Source organism: Agelaius phoeniceus, chromosome 1 (assembly GCF_051311805.1).
Source record: "Agelaius phoeniceus isolate bAgePho1 chromosome 1, bAgePho1.hap1, whole genome shotgun sequence".
Taxonomy (NCBI): Eukaryota; Metazoa; Chordata; class Aves; order Passeriformes; family Icteridae; genus Agelaius; species Agelaius phoeniceus.
The window spans coordinates 16759023-16781709 of NC_135265.1; the positions used below are offsets into that span (position 1 = coordinate 16759023).

Genomic DNA, 22687 nt, shown 5'->3' on the forward strand with positions numbered 1-22687 from the left:
CACTAGGCCAGTTCCTGCCTCTTGACCATTACCAGAGTTTGTCCCAAACTCCTGAGGAGCCAGAAAGAAACTGGCTACAACAAGTGGTTAAATTTTATTTTCTGCCTTGTTGAGCTTAAAAACATCACTAACACTTCATGGCTGTTTCTTACAGCTAGACACCATCTCTTCATGTCTGTTTCAATGTGAGTGAATCCTCCACAACATGGTCTAAGGCCAGATTTTCCTAGAAATCTTCTTGATGTCTGACTATGGATAGGTGTGTCTTTGTGATTTATTCCCACCCAGATGTCTATTCTTCCTAGTTATCTCTATGTAAGAAAGGCTATATTTTTTAGCTAGGTAACTCTTTAATTAACACTAAGACCTAAATGTCTACATGACAGCAAGTAGCTACCCCTTTTTCTGTTGACAAATTCCTTCTATGTAAACAGCTCTTACTCTATCATAGTGTCAATCCATTCAAGGAAATTGAGAACTGAACATGGGAGAAGCTATCACTGGAGTCATGCTAATTAACACTTAGATTTCAACAAGTTAGGAGCTACAGGAAATAGCTTCAAAGTGTCTGTCTCCCAGAGAGAAATTCAGAGCTGACATACCTGTCTCAGAACACCTGTGCATGGAAAAAGAAATCACCAGGATCCAACCTGCCCTGAGTGCAACAGGAGATATATAACCTTGCTCAGAGCCTCGCTGGCTCTTCTATACTCACAGGTGCCAAGCCTATCTTCTCTAGATAGGAGAGAAGAAATACCTACAACTTTTCTACAAGTACTGGTAGGAGAGTAGAGAAGAGAGTTGCTTCTTTCAAAGGCAAGGAGAAGAAGTGCATGCCTGTTAGGTATTAGCTAATTATCTGGACACCTGATATGACACACTTCCATATCTGAGCTTAATGTTCTTCTCAGCCAGAAGTCACTCAAATCACTGTCACCAGTGTCAAGAACACCAGGCTGCAGGGTAGGTTTTGGACTACTAGGTTTTGATTGCTACTGCATAAAGCTGTGGCATATCACACTAGTGATATTCTTGTGACTTGCCAACTGGAATAGCTAACCCTTGTTTCAAAGTCTGTTATTTCTTCTGCTGTCACTCCCCTGTTTTGTAAACCTGTACACTGAATGAGCAAATGTTGTTCCAAGCAAACACTGCAAGATGCATATCGCCAGCCACTGTCTGTGTTTTGCTCCCAGATAGGAGAATAATCTTTAGTGGCGAAGTGACAGCAGCAGCAGATTTGGATAAAAGAAACAGAAGTCTAGCTGATCACTGGTACCAAGTGGGAGATGCTTTGCAGGCTCCTCTGGTACCATGGGCTGGCTGAGGCTGTCCTGCAGGCACAGACTGGTGCAAGGGCCATGCTGGGCATACAGCACAGGCTCACTGCCTTGTGATCATCTTAATTCTTCAAAAGGCAATGGTCTCCTGCTTAGGATCACCACACCTCACCTCTCACCTTTTAATTCTGCTCTCTTCTTCTTACAACATGGAAGCTAGTTCTGTTCTTAATATTATAACACTGGCTTTATTGATTCTGTTAGATATTGTGGAAGTCCCTTCCCTCAGCTTGTTCTCCGTTCATATACACAAGGATCACATTAAACCCTGTCTACTACAGGGAGCTCAAGGCACTAGATACCAAGAGGCAGCCACAAATTTACATGAAATCTCTGCTGTCCACGACATGTGAGCTTTCATGAGACAACTGTGCATGACACAGTCTTTATTCCAGGTGCTCTTTCCTCCTGCTGTAACTGACTCCTCCCCATCTCCTGTACCCTCCTCCTTGTAACAGGCCCAGCACTCATATGACTCCCCAGTGAATTTGTTCAGCTCACTATACACATAAAAAGTCCTTTTTTTGCGGGCTACGGTAAACGAGGGGCAAGGAAACGGGAGCACACGGCACAGGGGCAAGACGCGGGGGAGCGCAGAAGGAGGAGCCGGGTCTGCCCGGCCCGGGGAGCCCGTGAGTCGCGGCGAGGGAGGGCCCTGGCCGCGCCCACCTTCGAAAGCTCCGCGTTATTTCCACGGCCCCAACGGGCAGAGTGCGGCTCTGAACTCCTCTCCCTCTTTCTCTCCCCTCTCTCTCTCCGCTGCTCCGCCGCCCGCACAGACCGCACCGTCGGGCCCCGGAGTGGGACGCGCCCGCGGCGAGGAGCTGCGGCCGGCCGCCCGTGCCCGCCTGGCCCATGGCGGGGCCGCGGGACCCCGCGGAGCGCTGCTCCTGCCGCAACACCAACTGCGTGGAGCGGCCGCTGCGCCGGCTCTTCGAAGGGCTGGCGGGCGGCGTGGCCGCCTGCCCCTGGCCCTTCGTGCTGGTGCCGCTGCTGCTGTCGGGCGGGCTGGGCGCCGGCTTCGTCTTCCTACCGCAGCGGCAGGCGAACGACATCGAGGGGCAGTTCACGCCCACGTGGGGCCCCGCCAAGGCCGAGCGCGACTTCGTGCGGCGGCACTTCCCCACCAACGACTCGGAGCGCTTCTCCGCCGCGCGGCTGCCCACCGAGGGCGCCTACGCCGCCCTCATCGCCGTGGCGACGAACGGGACCTCGGTCCTGGACGCGGCACCGTGGGCAGAGGTGCTGCGGCTGAACGCGACCGTGCACGACGCCGAGTACGAGCGGCTCTGCGCCCGCACCGCCGGCCGCTGTGCCAGCCCCAACGAGCTGCTGTCGCGGCGGGGCGATGCGGGTCCGCCCGAGCCGGGGAGCCTCCGCTTCCCCATCAACGACGGCGTCTTCCTGGGGGCCGCGCTGGGCGGCGTGGAGACGGACGGCGGGCGGGTGCTCAGGGCGCGGGCCCTGAAGCTGCTGTATTACCTGCGGGAGGACGGCCCCGAGGCGCAGGACAGCCGGCAGTGGCTGGAGAGCTTCGTGCAGAACATCTCGTCCAAAGTGGAGGAGTTGCGCCTCCGCTCTATTCAGGTAACGCAGGGGCCGGCTACGGCCGTGCGGAGCCGCCGAGCCCAAAACGTCCGGGCAGCCCCGGCGCGGAATGGAAAGGGACGGTGGCAGAAGAAGGCGAACGGGTTGCGAGGGCCACGGCAATGCTCCTCTGCTAACGTGATGTTTGGCCTTACCTGTGCGTTTGTACATAGAACAAGAAGAGGGAAAGTACTTTATCGTTTCTTGTTGTTTTAACGGCAGGTGACTTATTTTACCTCACTGTCTAGACAACAGGAGTTTGAAGGAAATACCAAAAGTGTGATCCCGCTCTTCTCCATAACATATTTCCTGACAATAACCTTTGCAATCGTCTCTTGCCTAAGGTAAAATGTCTCTAAGCTATGGCTCAATGAGTCGTGATCTCTGCTCTTCTTTACCTTCCTCCAGCTGGTTTCTGCTCTTGCCGAATGAAGGCGTTCTTGAAACTGCAGGCTTCAAGTGACATTTAATAATATAAGATTTAACACTATTTAACAATATAACAATGACATTTAATAATATGACATTTAATAGTAGGCAAAAGGTATTTATTTGCTTTTTCTTGTCTATCTGTGCATATTTCCTAACTGCTTAGATGGGGATTACAGTAAATACCAGATAAATACCTGAACAAGTATTCTGTGTGGACATGACCAACTTGAATGCTCACCCCCTAGAGAAATTAAACTTGTCCACTGCTGACACCCTAGGATCTCTCAAAGCATCATTCATCAGGTGTTCTATTCAGACAGGGTATTGTCTGGGAAATATATGAAATATAACTAAGATATTCCTTGAAATAATTTCAGACTGAGCTGTATAAGAAATAATATCTGGCTTGCAAGCTGTGGAGTGCTTTCTTCTGGCTTAGCTGTATTAAGCAGCTTTGGATTGATGCTCTTCTGTGGAGTGCCATTTGTGGTCACTGTAGCAAATGCACCATTCCTCATTCTGGGTAAGTAGAAAAAGTGAGTTGTATTCAGATACAAAGACCAGAGCGAAGTTAAAGCAACCTAATGGTGTCAGTCTTTTATGATGTGAATGTCAGAGAATACAACAGTTTCTCCTGAAGTGAGTGTAGGAGATACCCAGAGGTGCAGCCCCCCCAGAGCACCTACAGAGGTGGGCAAGCCCCTCAGCTCAGCTCCGTGTGCCACAGTGGGACTGGAGATGGGTTCTGGTGCAAGGGCAGCTTTCCCCAGAAGACAAGGCCTGATCTAGATCCACTGCTACAGCAGGCAAACTGTAAATGGGAGAGTGGTAAGGTTAGCACTTCTGGCATTGTTGTAGTGTCCCTGGAAGTGTAGCCAGGATGATTAATCCTCTGCAGTATAACATCTATGTACAAACAAGTCTCAGTTGGCTGCACAACTGAAGTGATGCACCATTTGTGCAAGCAGCTCCCCCCAAAAACCCAAGGAAGTTGGTATCATTGCATCCTTGTTACACAGACTGCTTAACAGCCAGTGCTGAACTTTCCAAGTACTGAAAGTGTTGCTGCAATTAGATAATGTTTCCAACCACATAATGTTGCTGCAAACAAATTACTGCTTTTAAAATCTTTACTGGTCTCCTGTATCATACATTCATCTGATGTTTTTCCCTCAGCTATGTCTCATGCTGAGGGAAACACATGGAGTTCCCAGGTTGACGGAGGCTGTGCATCATCCTAAGATGTCCAATGCAAATGCTCCTTTGGGCAGGCATTGTTTCTTTGTTTCTTGCATAATTCTAATGCATTTTTTCATCTACTTTTGCTTGCTCATCAATTGCAGTGGCTCTGATTATCAAAAAGCCCCTTTTGTATACCTGGGAAAGGGCTTAAGTCAGTCTCTTCAGATCTTCAGATATAACATGCAGACTTTTGTCTTCCTTGCGTTAAAGCAAACAAATTCTCAGTACATCAGAGGATTTGCTTTGAGGGCTGCTTGCTTTCTGAAGCAGTCTGGCTCCCTGCCACCCAGTAGTACCTTTTGATGTGCTCCTTAATTCATCATTGCATGTTTACTGGCAATTGCCTGTTCAGGTAGCAGGTAATGATTTCATCTCTTCTTCTGTGCTTGGCTAAATCTCACTCCGCTATTTGCACTGTGTGATTAATTTTCAGTGAATAGAAGAGCCCTTGGCAACATGGCAAAATATTGAAAGGTGTGAGGTAATAATCTTGAGAGTTAGCAGAGGTGAGAGAAGCCCATTGGCTCTTCATCTTTGAACTTCAGCTCACTTACTCTGGCATCTTAGCAAAAACTCAAACCCAGGATCCAGTCTTCCTGGCAGGTTATCCCAGGGATCTGTCAGGTAATATTTGTGAGCACATCAGTATAGAGGTGAACAAAAATGAGTAATAAATTGTGAAAAAGTGCTGGAAAATAAACTGGAGAGAAGTGGAGGGCAAAGAGCATAAAAAAAGTAAGCCACTGGAAAACTGGAATCATTCTTCTCCCAGGTGGTAGCAACTGCTCTTCCTGCCTTCTGAAGGCAGAACAAGACATTATTGCTCTAAGTTGCTGCAGTGCTGAAGAAGAGATTCCAGAGATAATGGGGGATGCTTCCAGTGGTAAGAATAGTTGAGGATCAGAATATGTGATGCTTTGAAATCTGACATCTGCATCATGGACATCAGCTACAAGACACTTGTCAGAGATGCAGTAGGTGTGCTCAGTCCTTCAGCAGAGTCGCTGAGGGATCAACAGCCCATCAGGTCACCAGGAGGTGCTGAAAGGTAATACATTCAGCTACACACAAAGGATCTGTTTTCCAGATTCTCTTGTAACTTGCATCAGTGCTTGAGCAGTGTTAGTCGCCCAACTTCCTTCTCCAGATTTTATGCAGAATGAAATGTGATTAATGTTGTAGTTTTGTTGGGTGTTGGTGGAAGCTGCCATTTGCAGCGCAGCATTAACAGTCTCTCCTTTTGCAGGGGTTGGCGTTGATGACATGTTCATCATGATTGCTTCCTGGGAGCAAAGTTTAAGGAAAAACGAGAAATCCAGTGTTAAATCTCTGCTGGCCGAGACTTATGCAGAGGCAGCACTTTCTGTGACCATCACCACTCTGACGGATGTTTTGGCCTTCTTCATTGGCACCTGGACTGCTTTTCCATCCGTGAGGTCTTTCTGCCTCTATACAGGGACAGCTTTTGTCTTCTGCTATGTATATACCATGACCTTCTTTGGGGCAGTTCTGGTATTAAATCACAAAAGGGAGCAAGGGAACCGACACTGGCTGACTTGTATGCGTGTGGATGTAGGTAAAGATCAGGCTGAGAACTCCTGCTTGTACAATGCTTGCTGTATCGGCAGCTGTTCTGGGCAGCCATCTCAGCCAGAAGGTGAGCATCCAATGAGCGTATTCTTTAAAAAGTATTACGGCCCTTTTGTTACAAATAAATGGATCAAGGTGCTCATGGTGTTGCTCTACGGAGCATATTTGGGTGGCAGCATTTATGGGTGTACTCAGGTCAGGGAAGGCATCGATCTCCGAAATCTGGCAAATGATGCCTCCTACGTTATTCCATACTATGATGATGATGACAAATACTTCTCCACATATGGGCCCAGGGTCATGGTTGTCATTACTGAGAGTGTAGATTATTGGAACGAGTCGGTGCGTCTTGGCATTGAGAGCTGTGCACAGAATTTAGAGAACATTTCCTATGTAGATAAGAACCTCTCAGAGTCATGGCTGAGAGTATACACAGAACTTGACAAAAGGGGTGTGATAAATATAAACAGTAAGACTGACTTCTTAAATAACTTAAATGTACTGTTTAGAGTTCATCACAGTTTTGAGTGGGACATAAACAAGACTCAGGATGAAATAGAGGCTTCACGCTTCTTCATCCAGACAGTGAACGTGACATCAGCCGTGGATGAGAAGAATCTCCTCAATGAGTTAAGAGAGGCAGCCAAGCAGTGCAGCATTCCACTGAAGGTGTATCACCCAGCCTTCATCTACTACGACCAGTACCTGGTAATAGTGCAGAACACTGTTCAGAACGTTGTGGTTGCTGCCGGGGCCATGCTCGTTGTCTCCCTCCTGCTCATTCCCAACCCGCTGTGCTGCTTGTGGGTGACCTTTGCTATAGCCTCTGTTATAGTTGGTGTTGCTGGTTTCATGACGTTCTGGAACATCAACCTCGATTCCATATCCATGATCAACCTGGTCATTTGCATTGGGTTTTCAGTAGATTTTTCTGCTCACATTTCCTATGCCTTTGTTACCAGTGGAGAGTCATCGGCTAATAAAAGGGCAATTGAAGCTCTGTCCGTGCTGGGTTACCCAGTTCTACAAGGTGCAGTTTCTACAATACTGGGTGTAGTTGTTCTGGCTGCAGCGAGCACCTACATCTTTAGGACGTTCTTCAAGATCATGTTCCTTGTTATTTTGTTTGGGGCTCTTCATGGTCTTGTTTTTATTCCAGTGTTTTTAACATTTTTTGGAAACTTTGTCAGTTCACCTCACAGTACCATGTCTAAAGGGTTAGAGCATAGATTTAGAAATGATAAAGACTGTCCATGAATTATTTAAATATAAGATTTTATATATTTACTGTGTGGGGGCTCAAATGCAGTGACTGTCAGGAAATATAAGACATAAAAAGTATAAGAATAAATACATGAGATCAACAAAGGCTTCAGAAATGCCAGGTAAGAAAAATAGCAACAAACCGCACAGAATGGATTTGCAGTTTTTACCTTTGTGTATGTTCAATTACCACCTTAGTATTGCCAATTATCTGTCACCATAGGACACGAAATAAAATGATGTGGACACGCAGCTTTCCAAGGTAAAAAAGAGCACTTTAATTTCTGACTCCAACATCTATAGATTTCCAAAAGAGACAGTGGATTGGAGGGTGACACTGCCACCTTTCCAATGACACTGGACAAACCAACAGTCCATCAAATTTCTCCTCCTCCATAAAAGAATGCAAAACAATAAGTTATTTACGTAAAGTGCATGAGTAAGTTGGTTACAAGAATGTAAACATCAGAAGGCTTAGAAAAACTTGAAACAGGGTGACAATTATCATTTTTTGTGTGACTTTTTAACTGAATGTATTAAAATTATTGCAAACACTGACCACTTCATCAGGTGAATGGAATATGTTACATTTTTGCAGGACACAGTCATAGCAGGAAAGAGTAACTCTCATTGGACTGGATTTCCTCCTTGTTTGCCTTGATGCTGTAACTCATCCCAGCACTGAGCTGGAAGACAATTTTTTGCCCAAGAGGCTCAAATCTTGCTGGTTTACAGCAAAATTATAAGAGGTCAGAACTGTCTCAGACTGCAGTAATTCATAAGCCTTCAGGAGACAAAATGTGCTTAGGTTTCTCATGCAGCACGAAAAACCCTTGGGGAAGACTCACCCCAAGCTGACTCCCATTTTCTATTCAAAGCCTTTTCTTGGTGTCCATTTTTCTAGCTAAGGCTGAACATCTGGTACCCTTAAGAAGTTTGTCTGTAGCTTCTGTTGGCTGCAGTATGCAAGGTTTATTGAACTTTTGTGGACCTCCTGAGTAACCAGTTGGGAGATGTTGTTCCATGATATGACAGGGCAGGGATTCACTAGAGACAATCACAGCCTGATTTGGGACAAAGTGAAAAAGAAACCCATGTTTATGCAGATCAGTCCAAAAACTGTAAACCCATAAATTCAATTATGTTCATCAGTGACAGCCCATCCTGTGATGCATCAATAGAGCAGAGGAGCTTTCACTGAGTAGTAGCTAAGAATATATGAGGTGATCTTCTAACCTATGGGGACAAGGCAGTAGGCGAAAATCAATTCATAATTTGTTGTCAATATCATGATAGACCCATTGGAAATAAAATAAGTGATGGTAACCAGTGTTTGTAATTCTGGAAAAATTGGTGTAGTGCTTATTAAATCATTCAATCCAAATCTGCTGCTGTGGTGGGTTTCTTCTGAGAGTCTGAGCAAGTGTGGCAAAGCCAGGGACTGCCTCTGTTCCCTGTGGATATCTGGCCAGTTTCATGAGACCCAGTAAACAGGGCAGGATGCTTCTCATTCGTAGAGTCATATAATAGTTTGAGTTGGAAGGGACATTTGTGTTGATTTCACACAGCCTGGTCTTTTGGTAGCAGGGGAGGGCCACAGAAGTGGCTTCTGTGAGAACCTGCTAGAAGCTTCCACCATGTCTGACAGAGCCAATCTCTGATGGCTCTGAAGATATACATGCTGCCAGCCCAATTAGAGAGGTTGGTAATACCTCTGTGATGACATATTTAAGAAGAAAATCAAAGCAGCGCATGTGTAGCTTTTTTCCGGGGTGGCAAGGCACCACCACCAGGGCCATCCTGGCAGCGTGAGGTGATGTGCCACAGCTGCCGCCATCTTGGTGCGGCCTACAGCAAGCTTTGCCTGCCTGGCCACTCCTAGAGAGCCTTGCAAAGACAGAAGGGCAGGGGTGGCAGCCACAACTTCCCTTCCTTGCCCCACATGAAGAGAGGCATTAAATAGCACCAGCGCCGCAGCAGCCATCATTGACCACTCAGTGGTGGCAGGGCCACGTGGCTGGCAGCAAAAGTATGGCAAGCAACTCCTGGCAAGGAATCTAGACAAAATCGACCTCTTGGCACTGCAGCATCCTGCAGGAATCTTTTAAGTGGAGGAAACTGTTGGCAGTGGTACCTACAGGCAACAGCTTTTCTTCTAGTCAGAGAAGAGGAGGGGGTGAGGACACCTGGGAAACAACGAGGCAGCACCAAGATCAGTGGAAAAAAGGGGAGGAGATGCTCCAAATGCTGGAGCTGAGATTCCTCTGCAGGCCATGGTGAGGACCATGGTGAAGCAGCTGTGCCCCTGCAGACCATGAGGTGTCACAGTTCGTTAGGGGGCCCCCTAAGCTGTATGTTCGCTGGTAGCAGCAGACAGGCGAGGAGTCTCCACACAGCTTCTAAGGGTGCTGATTAGATGAGGGTTTACTGGGGGTCCCATCCCCGGGAGCAGCATGGTTTCTGAGGGAGAAGGGGGAAAAGGAGAAGGGAAGGGGAGAGCCTAGGGAGCAAAGGGCCAAGAGAGCATCTAATCTCCCCCGCACAGCTTAACAGGGAGATTCAAAGTGGGCGCGGAATAAGACTTGGGCCAATGGGATTACAGATACATGATACTTCAGGGGAGAATCATGGCTTGGAATAAACTGTACATTTTCAAGGGGTGAGACAGAGCAAACCATTTAACTAAATGTAACACCACAAGGAGGTCCGTGGGGGATGCAGAGATCCCATGGCAGAAGTAGTAATGCCAGAGTGGGTGGATACTGGAGAAAGGTGTGATCAAGTGGGAGACTCAAATGGAGAGAGAGTGCCCCTGCTTCCAGAGATCAAGAAAGAGGACCCTTGCTTCCAAACTAGAGCAGCCTATCCTTAGAGGACTCCATCCCGTGCTGTGGACAAGTGACCCATGCCACAGCAGTTTTGGAAAGACCAGTGGGAAAGACTTACCTTGCAGCAGTTTTGGCAGGACTGCTGCTCCAGAGATTGGAGCCACACTGGAGAAGTTCACAGAGAACTGTCTCCTGTGGGAGGGACCCCATGGCATAGCAGAGGAAAGACTCTTTCCCTGAGAAAACAAAAAAAGATCTTGGGTGATGAACTGACCAAAACCCCCCACACCCAATCTCCCTGCACTGTCAGTGGGAAGTAGGGAGGGGCTGGGGGAAACAGAGGTGTTTTAAAGGCTTATTTTACTTCTCATTGTCCTCTTCTGACTCTGTTAATAATAAATTCACTTTATACCTTTAAATTTTAACCTGTTTGGCCCTTAGAGTGTTTTCTCCCAGTCCTCATCTCAGCTTGTTAGCAAGCAAGGCACAGTTATGGGTGTGACAGAGACTGGACTGAGGACAAGGACTGCCTCTGCTGCGTTCCAAAACCACTAAGAAACCACATTATGATGCCTTGGTGATCTGGGCGTGCCCCATGTAAAAACAGTTTCTCTTTTGAAGGTAAGATACAAACATTCATAATATTTAATGTTTATACAGTTAAAGTGGAAAATATATTAAAATTGTAACTGCCTATTACCTTAATTACACAGGCTTTATAAGGAAGACAAATAAAACAGCTCCTGAAAACATATTGATTTATGTTTCCTTATTATATTGAAATATTGAGCACAATAAACCATAAATGATTGATGATGAAAGCTGTATAAACAGTTCAGATCGAATTAAATGGTACTTCTTTACAACCTAGTTCATAAAAAATTAACCTACACAGGATCACAATCTAATCTTTGTCACCTGCATGCTCATCTGCTGTTGAGAGTTTTTTGCAATTGAGGAGTTCTTGCTAGACAATGGCCATATTCAACCGATGCACAATCCAGCCTGCTTGTACTAATGGACAATGGACACGTTCACAAACAATGAATAATGGACATATTCAGAAATAGGGTCGGTATATGCTTGAAAGAGATACAAGAAGAAGAGTCATCAGGACTTAGCAAGTTTGTCAGCAAGCTTGGGAAATTAAGAAAAAAGTAAGTAATGGGTGGACCAGATGACCACAGGAAGACACGTGAAAAATTAGGTGATCCAATCAGCATTCTAATTTAGATGGGTGAACAGCTAGGATTAACCAATCATGGATTAGCTAGAGACGCGTGGACAGTAGAGATCTATTATAAATATAGTCTTTTTAGGGATAATAAATTTGGCTTCACTGGATCATATTGGTTATGGTGTGATGTCCCTGAACCTCCGCACCCCGCAATCTGCATAATCTAAAAAAACAGCAACAAAAACCAAAGGAAAATCAAAAATACCCCTTAGAACCTCCAAAATCACAGAGAAGATTCCATTCACAGACAGATATCATGTTGCTCCAGATGAAAGCATGAGGAACACAAAACAGACTTGACCCACTGTGTCCCTAAGGAAGAATTACCTCCCTTACCCCTCAGCAGGGCACTCCCCACCAGGGTTATGCTCTCTTGCGTGACAAGAACTATCTCTGAGAGCAATCACAAAAGTGAGAAAGGCAGGTAATTACACTTGTTCAGGGAGACTTTGGGATGGGAATGGCAATGTACTGCTGTAAACACATTCTCCACAGAGCTGGCCTGCCTACCTGCCTGCTGAGGTTGTGTTCCATGCCAACAGTCCTCCCAAGTCAGGTAGAATGAGTTTGTTGCTTTTCAGTTTACTGCGTTTGTTTTAAACTCATCCCATTCACAATAATGCATGAGACAGAAAAGGGATTTGAAATAGTTTCCTGGCAATTTGCCTCTCCCTAAACTCTTGCTTTTATCATCCTGTAACCTTAGAATGACCCAGAAGAATCTGAACAAACAAATTTTTGTTTTACTAGTAGAATATCCTTTAGAAGACATTATTCTTCCAAAAAGACTCTATGGAAGTGGCAGACAGGCATGTGAACTGTGAGGGGGGAGTCTGCTGCAGATTCAAATAAATCTGCACACCTAAATTGAAGCCTCTTTACCTAGAACTGCTCACCCACTCACAATGGTGGCTGTGTAAGGATCTACTTACATGAGAGATGAGTGTCTGAGTGTCTTTAACAGTTAATGGAGGTCTGCTCAACAAAGGCAATGGAGCACTGTGGTGGTGCACTCCCCTCTCTTTTTCAGGCTGCACTGCCATCTGAGAAATGCTCATTAGGCCTCAGCCTTGATGAACAGCACCTGGGCTCAGCTCCTCTTGAGCTTATCAGAAACACTGACTGCTCCTAGGAACTGCTGCTGCCTAATTAGCTCCAGGGCTTGTTCATGATCAGCCTTGGAAACTATTTTCCTTGCCTCCATAGCATCATATCCCTGTGCTCACACTTTCAGAGAAGGTCTGCTGACCTGTAGTGTGGCCAGGTTGGAACACTGCTATGAACAAAGCCCCACTCTTGCAGCCCTATAAACAGTGGTCCAAAATGAGTCCTTTGAGCTGCAGTGGGCAGTGACCAGTGGCCTCCATCTGAGTGGGGCCTCTCAGAGCCTGCAAATTCTGAGCTTTGCTGTACTTGGAGGATCACTGAATGACTTTAATGAATCCTGGGTCAAAAGTCCCACTCCTCAAGGCTCAACCCTTTGTACATTGAGGAGGTGCAAAAGCATCCAAAGTGGGGATTTTTCACAGGTACCTGGCACTGACCTTTATGTCTGTGGGTATACACATGTACACACATGCTAGAGCAAATCTGGGAGAAATGCTGCTCTCTTAGATGTTTTAGTACCTTAGATATCTAAGTAAGTTAGGCCTGCAAGTAAGTTTAAGGTATAAACTAAGTTAAATGCTTTTAAGTGTTATTCCTTTGCTAAATTGTTATGGTTAAGTTATAAGCTACGTTTAATATATAAGTTAAATTTAAGTACTGTTACTTTTGTGTGCTGCTAATCTTTTAGGTTGTATTCTTTTCTATCCTTTGTCACATGCAACTAAATACACACATTCAAACACACATAGATAGTTCTCAGGTAATTTCTGTTTTGATTTACTATATTTTGTTCCTTTTTTTTCTTAGTGTGTCTTAACTGTTCTGTAAGTAGTAGAGTAAACCTTGGCAACAAACTTTGTTGTGCTGTTGCTTAATGTTAAACCTGGTGTTCACTGATACCTTTGCCAGTGATTCCCTAAGTGATCTTACTCATTCATACCTGGAGACCTGGCTGTTGCACCAATGCCACTGCAGTAGTGCAGGATCTCCTGTGGTCAGTGGAAACAAGGCACCCTGGGGATGGGGCACGATGGGCAGAGGGCTTCCTGCTGCACTTGGCCCTGCCCAGCTGCACAGCACAGGGGTGTCAGCCTCGGGAAGTGCTCACAGGCAGGAGGCTCCACTGCTGAGAAATGGCTCTGGGACTGGGAGCTCCCCACTGAAAAGAATGGAGAAGCTTGCTGCAAGCAAAACCCACTTCCTTGTCCCCACCCTTCCACAGAAATGCCCCAAATACAAACATACAGCTCACAGCTCATTGCACTGACAAAGGGAAGTGATACTCCCACTGCTTTCAGCTGTGCTGAATGTTATGTGAACACTGTAAAAGCTGCAGAGGGAAATAAAATTTTCAAGAGAGAAATGTAAGTGATGCTACAATTAGTGGCAGTAGTCAAAATTTTCATGTTTCTTCTCTGTTCCATAAAAGCAATTTTATTTGTTTTATTTTAATGCTTGGAGCTTGTGGTGTTTTGTCTGAGGTAGAGTTAATTTCTTCACAGTAGCTGGTATGGGGCCATGTTTTGGATTTGTGCTGGAAACTGTTGAAAAGTGAGGGATGTTTTAGCTATGGCTGAGCAGAGTTTACACAATGTCAAGGCCTTTTCTGCTTCTCACCCCACCAGGAAGGAGGCTGGGGGTGCACAAGAGTTGGGAGGGGACACAATCAGGACAGCCAACTGTAGCCAGCCCATAGGAAATCCCAGATCATATGGTGGTGTCATGCTCAATACAAAGCTGGGGGAAGAAGAAGGAAGGAAGGAAAAGGTGATGATGTTTGTCTTCCCAAGTCACTAATACACATGTGATAGAGCCCTGCTGTCCTGGACATGGCTGAACACCTGCCTGCAAGGGGAAGTAGTGAAATCATTCCTTATTTTGCTTTGCTTCTGCATGCAGCTTTTGCCTTTAACTGTTAAACTGTCTTTATCTCAACCCACAAGTTTTCTGACTTTTATTCTTCCAGTTCACTCCCTCATCCCCCTAGAGAGTGAGTGGCTGTGTGTGTCTTAGTTGCCAGCTGGGATTAAACCATTACAGAAGTTCTGGACCTGACCTTTCTCTTTATTTGACAAATTTAGTAATGGAATTTAAGTTCAGAAAAATGCCAGGTTTACTCAGCATTTATATTTTTGCCTCTGTGTCCTCTGAGTAGTCCAGACCTGGAAATGAAAGACCCTTTGACAGTTCCAGGTTCAGAATATCTCAGCAGCAGAAATATACAGACAGGCCATGGAATTGTTGTGATCATAATGGGTACTGCAGAACAGGCCCTGGGACACTCAGAGAAATTATTCAGCTAAAGAGCAAATGATGCACTGAGGGGCTGCCAGTCTGTTGTACATCCCAGATCAAACAGGTTTGTGATATCCAGTGTTAGTGTGCCAAGTGTCTACATATCACTTAACCTCTCTGAGGACGTGTTTCTACAAACACTTGGGGTTTTATCCTATTTCTGTGCTACTGCTTGCCTAAAAATAAGGCAGCATCAAGTTTTTTGTGCATTGCTCAGTGGCCTCCTCTGAAGAAGCAGCAATCCCAGGCAGTGTTGAGTCCACTTCTGTTGGTTTAAGTATAATACTATTTTTCCTTGGTTTCTAGCAGGGTAATCAAGCTGCAAAGCACAACTGGGACATCTAAAAGATAAGAACAAACATTTCTTCTTTTGCATGCTTGTTCTGGTTTCAGCTGAGATGGTTCATTTTCTTCTTACTAGCTAGTACAGTGCTGTGTTTTGGATGTAGTGTGAGAACAAAGTTGGTAACAAACTGATGGTTTCTTTGTTGCTTCTAGTTCTTACTCTAAATCAAGGAGTTTTCAATATTCTCTGCTCTGCCAGTGAGCAGGTGCACAAGAAGCTGGGAAGAGGGCATGGCCAGAAGAGATAATCTGAAATAATCAAAGGATTGTTCCATACCATAGTACATCCTGCTCCATATATAAACTGGGGGGGGGTTGGCCTGGAGCTGCCAATTGCTGCTTGGGGCTGGCTGGGATGGCTCCGTGGGTAGTGAGGAATTGTAATAAATGTGACTTGTTTTTCTTGGGTTTTATTTCTTTCTCTCTCTCCCCATTACTATTACAATTATATTAATAATACTATTACAATTATATTATTAATATATTATTTTATTATTATTACTATTATTACTATTTATTTCAATCACTAAACTGCTCTTATCTCTACCCACGAGTTTTTCTTTTTTCTGCTTCTTATCCCACCAGGAGAGGGAAGAGGAGGGATTTAACCAGTGGCTACCTGGTAGTTTGTGGCCAGCTGGAGTTAAACCATGGCAGTGCTAAAAGCAAATGTTTCTGAAAAGCACCAGCAAACCTGACATTTCTATGGGCAGGTAACTTCCAAGTCCAGAGAGAACAATTGATTCCTTGCTTTCAGCTAGTCAGGTGTGTTTTATATTTTGAGAAAAGAGAAATAATTCCAGGCTTCCTCTACTGGGAAGAGCATCCTTTATTTTCATAAGACACTTGAGGCTCTGCTTCTCATAAACCTCTCCCCTATCAATAGCCCCATATTCTCCCAAACTCATCAGCTGCTTCTTGCTTCCATAAAGATGCTGAACACAGGGAGTTTCACTTCTTTGTTACTCTGTTGTGCATGCATTCAAGGATCACAGATATTGAACAATCTCTTCACTGATGTGGTGTAAACATCCTTTGAAGAAAATTTAATTAACCACAGTTGGTTTTTAACCAAGTCAGACTTCAGAGTAAGCACTTTTGAAGACTCCTCAACTTTTCAGTGATCAACTTGGTAAATAGACTAAATGGAGTCTTGTTTGGAACTGAGCTAGGTTTGCAGCCCGAGTATGGACTGTCTGTACTGGTTTACCACACTAGCATTTATAGCATATAATCTATGAAATGCAGTCATAATACTAATTCATAAATGTCAACAAGAATTATCAAAGCTGTTCCTACAATGTTAAATCTAGTGCTCAGTAACTCTAGTGTTTCCACGTATTTTAGCTCCTTACTGTACCTGAGGGGATACATGTCTCAAGTTGTAACAAACACCACTGTCTCACCCTGAAACTACTGCCTTTAAGACCCCCAAAATACTTGAATCTGCATCTTCTGTCCCCATGTCACAAATTTCAAATATCTTTCTGCTAACTAAGAAGAATATATAACTTCTACAGCATTTTCCTCCCACCAGAGAACCCCGGGAATCACTGTGTATTTATTTCTGGTCTAAACACCAGCTATGAGGAACTCATCATTACCTCAGCAATTCCCTTCTGAAAAACATAACCTGGTGTTTGAAGACCTGGGCTATTTTATTCACCATTATGTGCTGCGAAAAGGTACCTTCTTGCTAATCACAGAGCATCTCTTGTGCTTTTAAACCTTAGGGGCTGTCCCTGGGAGTATAAACTCACACTATTAGCTGTAAAAATCTTGTCACTTCAGTGGGTCTAACCAGTTTAATAAAGGGCTTATATTTGCTGTAATGCAACTTCAGGCAGCAAACTTTAAACAGACTGTTGTCCAAATGACATTTAAGGCAATTCAAGTCCTTATTCATTGCAATAATTTGGAACAAGAATTTTTAGCAAAAGAATATTTCACATACACATGAGTCCTATCTTGAAAACTCTTTTCTCAAACAGATTTCCCTGGAAGTAATGCTAGCACAGCAACTGTGGTGCTGCTTAGACAGTGTTTCTTGATTTAGAAGAATATTGCAGCATCAGCAAGTAAGTTATATGTGGATTTAAGCAGTCTCCAAAGAAGAAGATACATTCTGCTGAGTTTGCTCAGTGCCATCCTGGCCACAAATTGGATTCCACATTGTCACCATAGCCACAGCAGCCACCATAGGAGGTGAAGTTACAGGTAACATTGCTCTGTGTCCATCTGCCCTCAAATAACAGCTGAAAGGTGAAGAATTGTTAATCCAGAAATTACAGTAAAAACAGATGAGGAAACATGCAAAATCCAGTCATCACCACTGTTTCCCATGGCACTTTCAGGATGTAAAGCCAAGAAGATTTACAAGACAAAATGAGGGTTAAATTCCTAGAAGCCTAAGGAATGACTGTCTGTATGCTCAGTGGGGCAGTCTTCCACTGCTCATGAAAAACAGTTATTTACTTCATGGAGTATTACACTCTCCATGCTAAAAATCTGATTTGAAGTTTTAGATTGCAGTAACATATCTACTCAATAAGAAGACAGCTCACACCATGCACATTTATTTTTGTGTACACAATGTTTTGATATTAAATCTTTCCAATAGTATTTCCATCATATTAGTTTTTTCTGTTCCCAGAAATTATCAGTTCCATCACCTAGTGGCTTTATTACTTAAAAAACAGAATAACCAGCTTTTTTCTCTTCAGTTCACCTATGGAACTAAAGGTACATTATGTCAATATGAAACATTGCATTCTCTGAATTTCTTAGCGGTTTTGCAATAAATGGTACCATGACAAGAAATTGCATTTCTACACAGAAGCGTGTTCTTCCTATTCTGAGTATTGAAAAGAAACACATCAAGTGAATAAGGTCTTCCTTTACTCTCACATGAGAGATGTAAGTGTGTCTTTCTGAGCCAGACTGTGGCTCAAGCAGTTCCATCAGCTCTCATCCGTGTCACAAGCATGGATGAGGCCACTCATCTGCGGTGGGCTGATACATCTAGACTGGAGTAACACCATAATGAATTTTGTCTGACATTCTCCATACTCAGCCCCCTGTCCAGTTCCACAGACTTCTGCCAAACATAGGCTAGAAGGCTACAGATTTTCCATTCATGCTTATGCAGGTTGAATTTCTGTGGATATTAACAAAATCAGTTTGGCTGTCCCCAAGAGAGCCCTGTGTGAGCCAACTGTCCTGGGTTCCTCCTGCTGCCAGTGGTAAAGCAGGTATTTTAGAGAGGGGAGTCATTAGGCCTCATCAAAATCTATTGAATGGTTTTATCTTAGAAAATATTTCTTTTTTCTTTGTGTATGTGTGCATGGAGTGTCTGTGACTAACTTTACATCGAAGATGTCACTCTGCTAAATCCATGCATGAAAATAACAGGAGAGTGGGTCTGTGGCATTCACATTGTCTGAACAGAGAGATATTTCTCTCTCCCAGGTTTTTTCCTTGAGAAGCACAGAGAGAAGAAGAGAAAAGAATTCTTATCTCTACTTGCTGCTCCTGTTGTTTTTGCACATGTAGAATGTGTTAGGAAGATTGTTTACCTGAAGTGAGTTCCTAATTAGATTCTGGTGATGGTTGTTTATTTAATTACCCTATTGGTCAACGCTGTGTCCTGGCTGTCTCAAGACAGTCACGGGTTTTTCTTTAGTATTCTTTAGTAGTATAGTATTTATTCTTTGTAGTATAGTATTCTTTAATATAATATACTATAATGTAATACAATATAGTTTTAATAAAACTATATTGTTCAGCATTCTGAATCAATGGAGTCAGATGCCAATCACTCCCTGGGTTGGAGGTGCCTGTTTTTTCTATAATGGGTCAGCTTCTTTCTTGCAGGGTCACATGCTGTTGTTCAAGTAGTCAAAACTAACACTGCAGCTGAAACAAGCAGCCTGTCTGCTCTGTGAGGTGTGTCAGCTATTCTCAAAGTACTGTTCTCACTCTTGACTAATCTAGGATGATTTGGTCTGACCTGAAGAGTCTAACTGAAGAGGGTCTTTGAGTGAAGCAGTAGCTAAGACTGTCATCTCCTAATGAATTCCAGGTAGCATATAAAGTCACAGGTAGTGACAGCATGCATGGAAATTGTATTCTGTATTTTACTGATGCATGGGATTTGCTTTTAAGTTTGCAATAGAAAATGCTTTCTTAAAAGTAAAAAAATTATGTCTTAGAGGTCAAACTGAATAGGATGGTCTGATCTGATTTTTAACAAAAATACTTTTTAAAATACTCTGGAATTTCTGGAATTGTCTTACTAATACATAAATATAATTAAATTTGTCTCTCTGGGCACTTCTTTCAAAAGTGGGGGGTTGGTCTTCCCTGAGAGCATGAAGGGTGGTCTAAAGGGATGTAAAGGGGAAAGAAGGAGATCAGTCACAGGCTTCTGAATTGATTTGGGTTTTTTTCCACTAGGCTCTATTTAATACATTATCCAAGATTTGAACTGATGGAGATGATCAAATCCATCCGACAATGGATTTCACAGAATCACAGCAGCTTGGGAGAGATCTACAGAAGCCATCTGGACTAACTCCCTGCTCAAGCCAGAACACACAGAACCTGTTGCCAGGACCATGTCTAAAAGACTTTTGAATACCTTCAAGGATGGAGACTCCATAACCTCCCCCTGGCAATCTGTGCCAGTGCTTGGTCATCCTCACAATAAAAAAGTGTTTTCTGGTGTTCAGAGGGAACCTCTCATGTTTCAGTCTGTGCCTGTTACCTCTGGTTTTGTCACTGGGCACCAATGGAGCCTGGCTCTGGCCCTTTGCACCCTCCCCTCATGAATTTATGTACACTAATAAGATTCCCCTAAGCCTCCTTCTCTCCTGAACAATCCTAGCTGCCTCAGCTTTCCTTACATATGAGGCGCTCCAGTCCCTTCATCATCCAAACAGCCTCATGTGTCTGAGTAATTTTGCTGTAGCTTTCCAAGGATCTTGCAAAATTGATGTCTTGTTTTGTTATTAATGTCACCATTTCTTATAATTGGCTCTGAGGTCATAGGTGCAAACATTGAGTAGCCGAGTCAGGATTACATTCCACCAGCACCATAGGAACAGCCTGTTGAGTAAGACATGTTTCAATCTGTTGACTACATTAAGTAAAACATTTACATGGGTCCATTTACGATACAGCATTTTTCCTTTACAGTGGAAATCAATGTTTGATGCACTTGTAAGGTATGACTGAAAAAAAGCCATTGTCAGTAACATTCCCACTTATCAACTCAATGCCTACATCTCTGGAGTGTTATCTGAAGGAGAAAACACATGTTGGCTTCATGAGATCCTGGGGTTTGGCTGCCTGGGCCTGGGGCCAAGGCAGATCAGCTGGGACCATGGGGAAGAGGCTCCCAGAGGCAGAGGGGGGAGGCCATGGCCACAGCCAGCCCTGGTCTTGTCCCTGGCAGAAGAAGCTTTGGCCACTGCCATGTCAGTCCTGCCACAGGCTGGTTGTGGCCCCTGATCCAGGTGCAGAACACGCCTCCGGGCCAACATGGACGTTATCAGGTGTTTTATGATCCAGGCAAAACCAGAAACAGACACTGGTTTACTTGCAGGATTATGCTTTTATTAGTTCAGCCTGCAAGGTCCTGTTATGCAACAGGAGAATGCTTTGATGAAGTGCCTAGGCAAAAAGTCCATCCACGAGCACATTTTCCAAAGAACCATTAGGGCTCTGTGCCATTAATTCTGTATTTATGTTGCTTCTGTTTAGAACATATCTGACTAATTGCATTTATGGTTTACTCAGAGAAGGGGAGCCAGGTATTTTAGCAGTTTGTCCAAATGTTATATCACTTCAGGCTATGCCTGGAAAAATTAATAGCTTTTCAAGTATTGTCCCAGAGTCACACTTATCTGATTACTGAATATGCATCCTGTTAATGGGATCCTTCCTCTAATGACAGGATTGAGAGTTTGGAGACTGAGGGCTCAGAATCATTAAAAAGATCCCTATGTAGTTAACTATGTAAGATTAATTGCAAACACCAAAGAACATTGTCACTAAAAGCCTTTTGTTAAACACAGATACAGATTTTTTTTTTTTCCACAAGTAATTTATCTAAATACAATACATGTTTTGAGAAGAACATAATTTTTTTTAGGAGGAAGTGGCAGTACAAGTGTCTGCAATCATGTTTGACAGCTGATGAAGAAAAAAAAGCCTTCTAAATTTATTTAAAATAAACTGGCTGAACGCCAGATGCCAGAGGTGATAATCAGTGGCACCGGGTGTAGGTGGAGGCCTGTCCCTAGTGGAGTCCCCCAGGGTTCAATACCAGGCCCTGTTAACTGATCCCAGGTACTGTTTAACTGATTCATTAATGGCTTGAATGAAGGGGCAGAGGCCTCTTCTGTTCCAGCAAGTTCACAAAGATGGCAGGAGTGGCCCATACCCCAGAGGGCTGTGCAGCCCTTCAGAGGAGCCTTGACAGGTCAGAGAGATGGACAGAGAAGAACTGTCTGAAATTCAACAAGGGCAAGACCAGGGTCCTGCACCAGGGGAGGAATAACCCCCTGCAGCAGGACAGGTTGGGGGTCAACCTGCTGGAAAGCAGCTCTGTGGAGAAGGACCTGGGGGTCCTGGAGGACAACAAGTTGTCCATGAGCCAGCAGTGTGTCCTGGGGTCCAAGAAGGTCCATGGTACCCTGGGCTGTATTAGGAAAAGCATTGCCAGCTGCAAAGGGCTGATTATCTGTTCCATTTATGATGTTTGGTAGGACAGAACAGGACTCAGGACTTTCTCACTGCTCTTACAGTACTACAGGTTGTTTCTGTTTTTGCAATCCATTCTGTTGCTTGTAGATATCTTTGCCTTCTCCTTCAGCTAGTTGCTGCCTTCAGGACATCAATCATATCTCTGAGCTATTTTGTCATCTGTGTGGATTTCCTGGGCTATTTTTCTGGTCATATGGTCTATGTATTTATTATTTATAAATGAAAGAGTAGTCAGTGCTCTGACATTGCTGCCTTACTCTGTGTTACAAACTGCTAATTCTAATTGCCCTGACTGCAGCTGAAAATGCTTTGCCAGAGCGTTCTTTGAGCTTAGGTTTCTCATTGTATTTCTGGAGGCTGGCAATGATCTTGTTTTTGTTCAACTATTCTCACCTTTGGAATATTTATGGCAGATTCACAGGAGCAGTCAAAAGCAAAACACATAGAAGAGATAAGAGAAGGATTTCACAGTACTGACAGAGCAGTGATGGCTTTGGTGAGAGAAAACCAAAGAGCTGCAGCCAGCCAAAGTTGGTGCTTCAGTCTTTTAGAATGAGACCTGTCTGTATAAAGGCTGAAATCAATAGATTCAGTCACAACTGTGCAATGTGGACATCTGTGAGAGACTGTCATGCAACTAAAATCTCTCTAAT

The 22687-nt window shown here is 44.1% G+C and overlaps 1 protein-coding gene across 1 annotated transcript; it reads left to right on the forward strand.

Moving 5' to 3' along the window:
* Positions 1-2059: 2059 nt before the first annotated feature.
* Positions 2060-8802, forward strand: LOC129130109 (patched domain-containing protein 3-like). The gene is made up of 4 exons (XM_054648354.2): positions 2060-2927; positions 3150-3271; positions 3737-3882; positions 5848-8802. Exons 1-4 carry the CDS (start codon positions 2196-2198, stop codon positions 7446-7448), a joined length of 2601 nt encoding a protein of 866 aa, XP_054504329.2. The 5' UTR covers positions 2060-2195; the 3' UTR covers positions 7449-8802.
* Positions 8803-22687: the final 13885 nt, after the last annotated feature.

Coding starts and splice junctions, on each gene's coding strand:
- LOC129130109 (XM_054648354.2), top strand. CDS start 2,196: ATGGCGGGGCCGCGGGACCCCGCGGAGCGCTGCTCCTGCCGCAACACC. Junction 2,928..3,149: donor TGCGCCTCCGCTCTATTCAG/GTAACGCAGGGG, acceptor TTTTAACGGCAG/GTGACTTATTTTACCTCACT. Junction 3,883..5,847: donor TGCACCATTCCTCATTCTGG/GTAAGTAGAAAA, acceptor CTCCTTTTGCAG/GGGTTGGCGTTGATGACATG.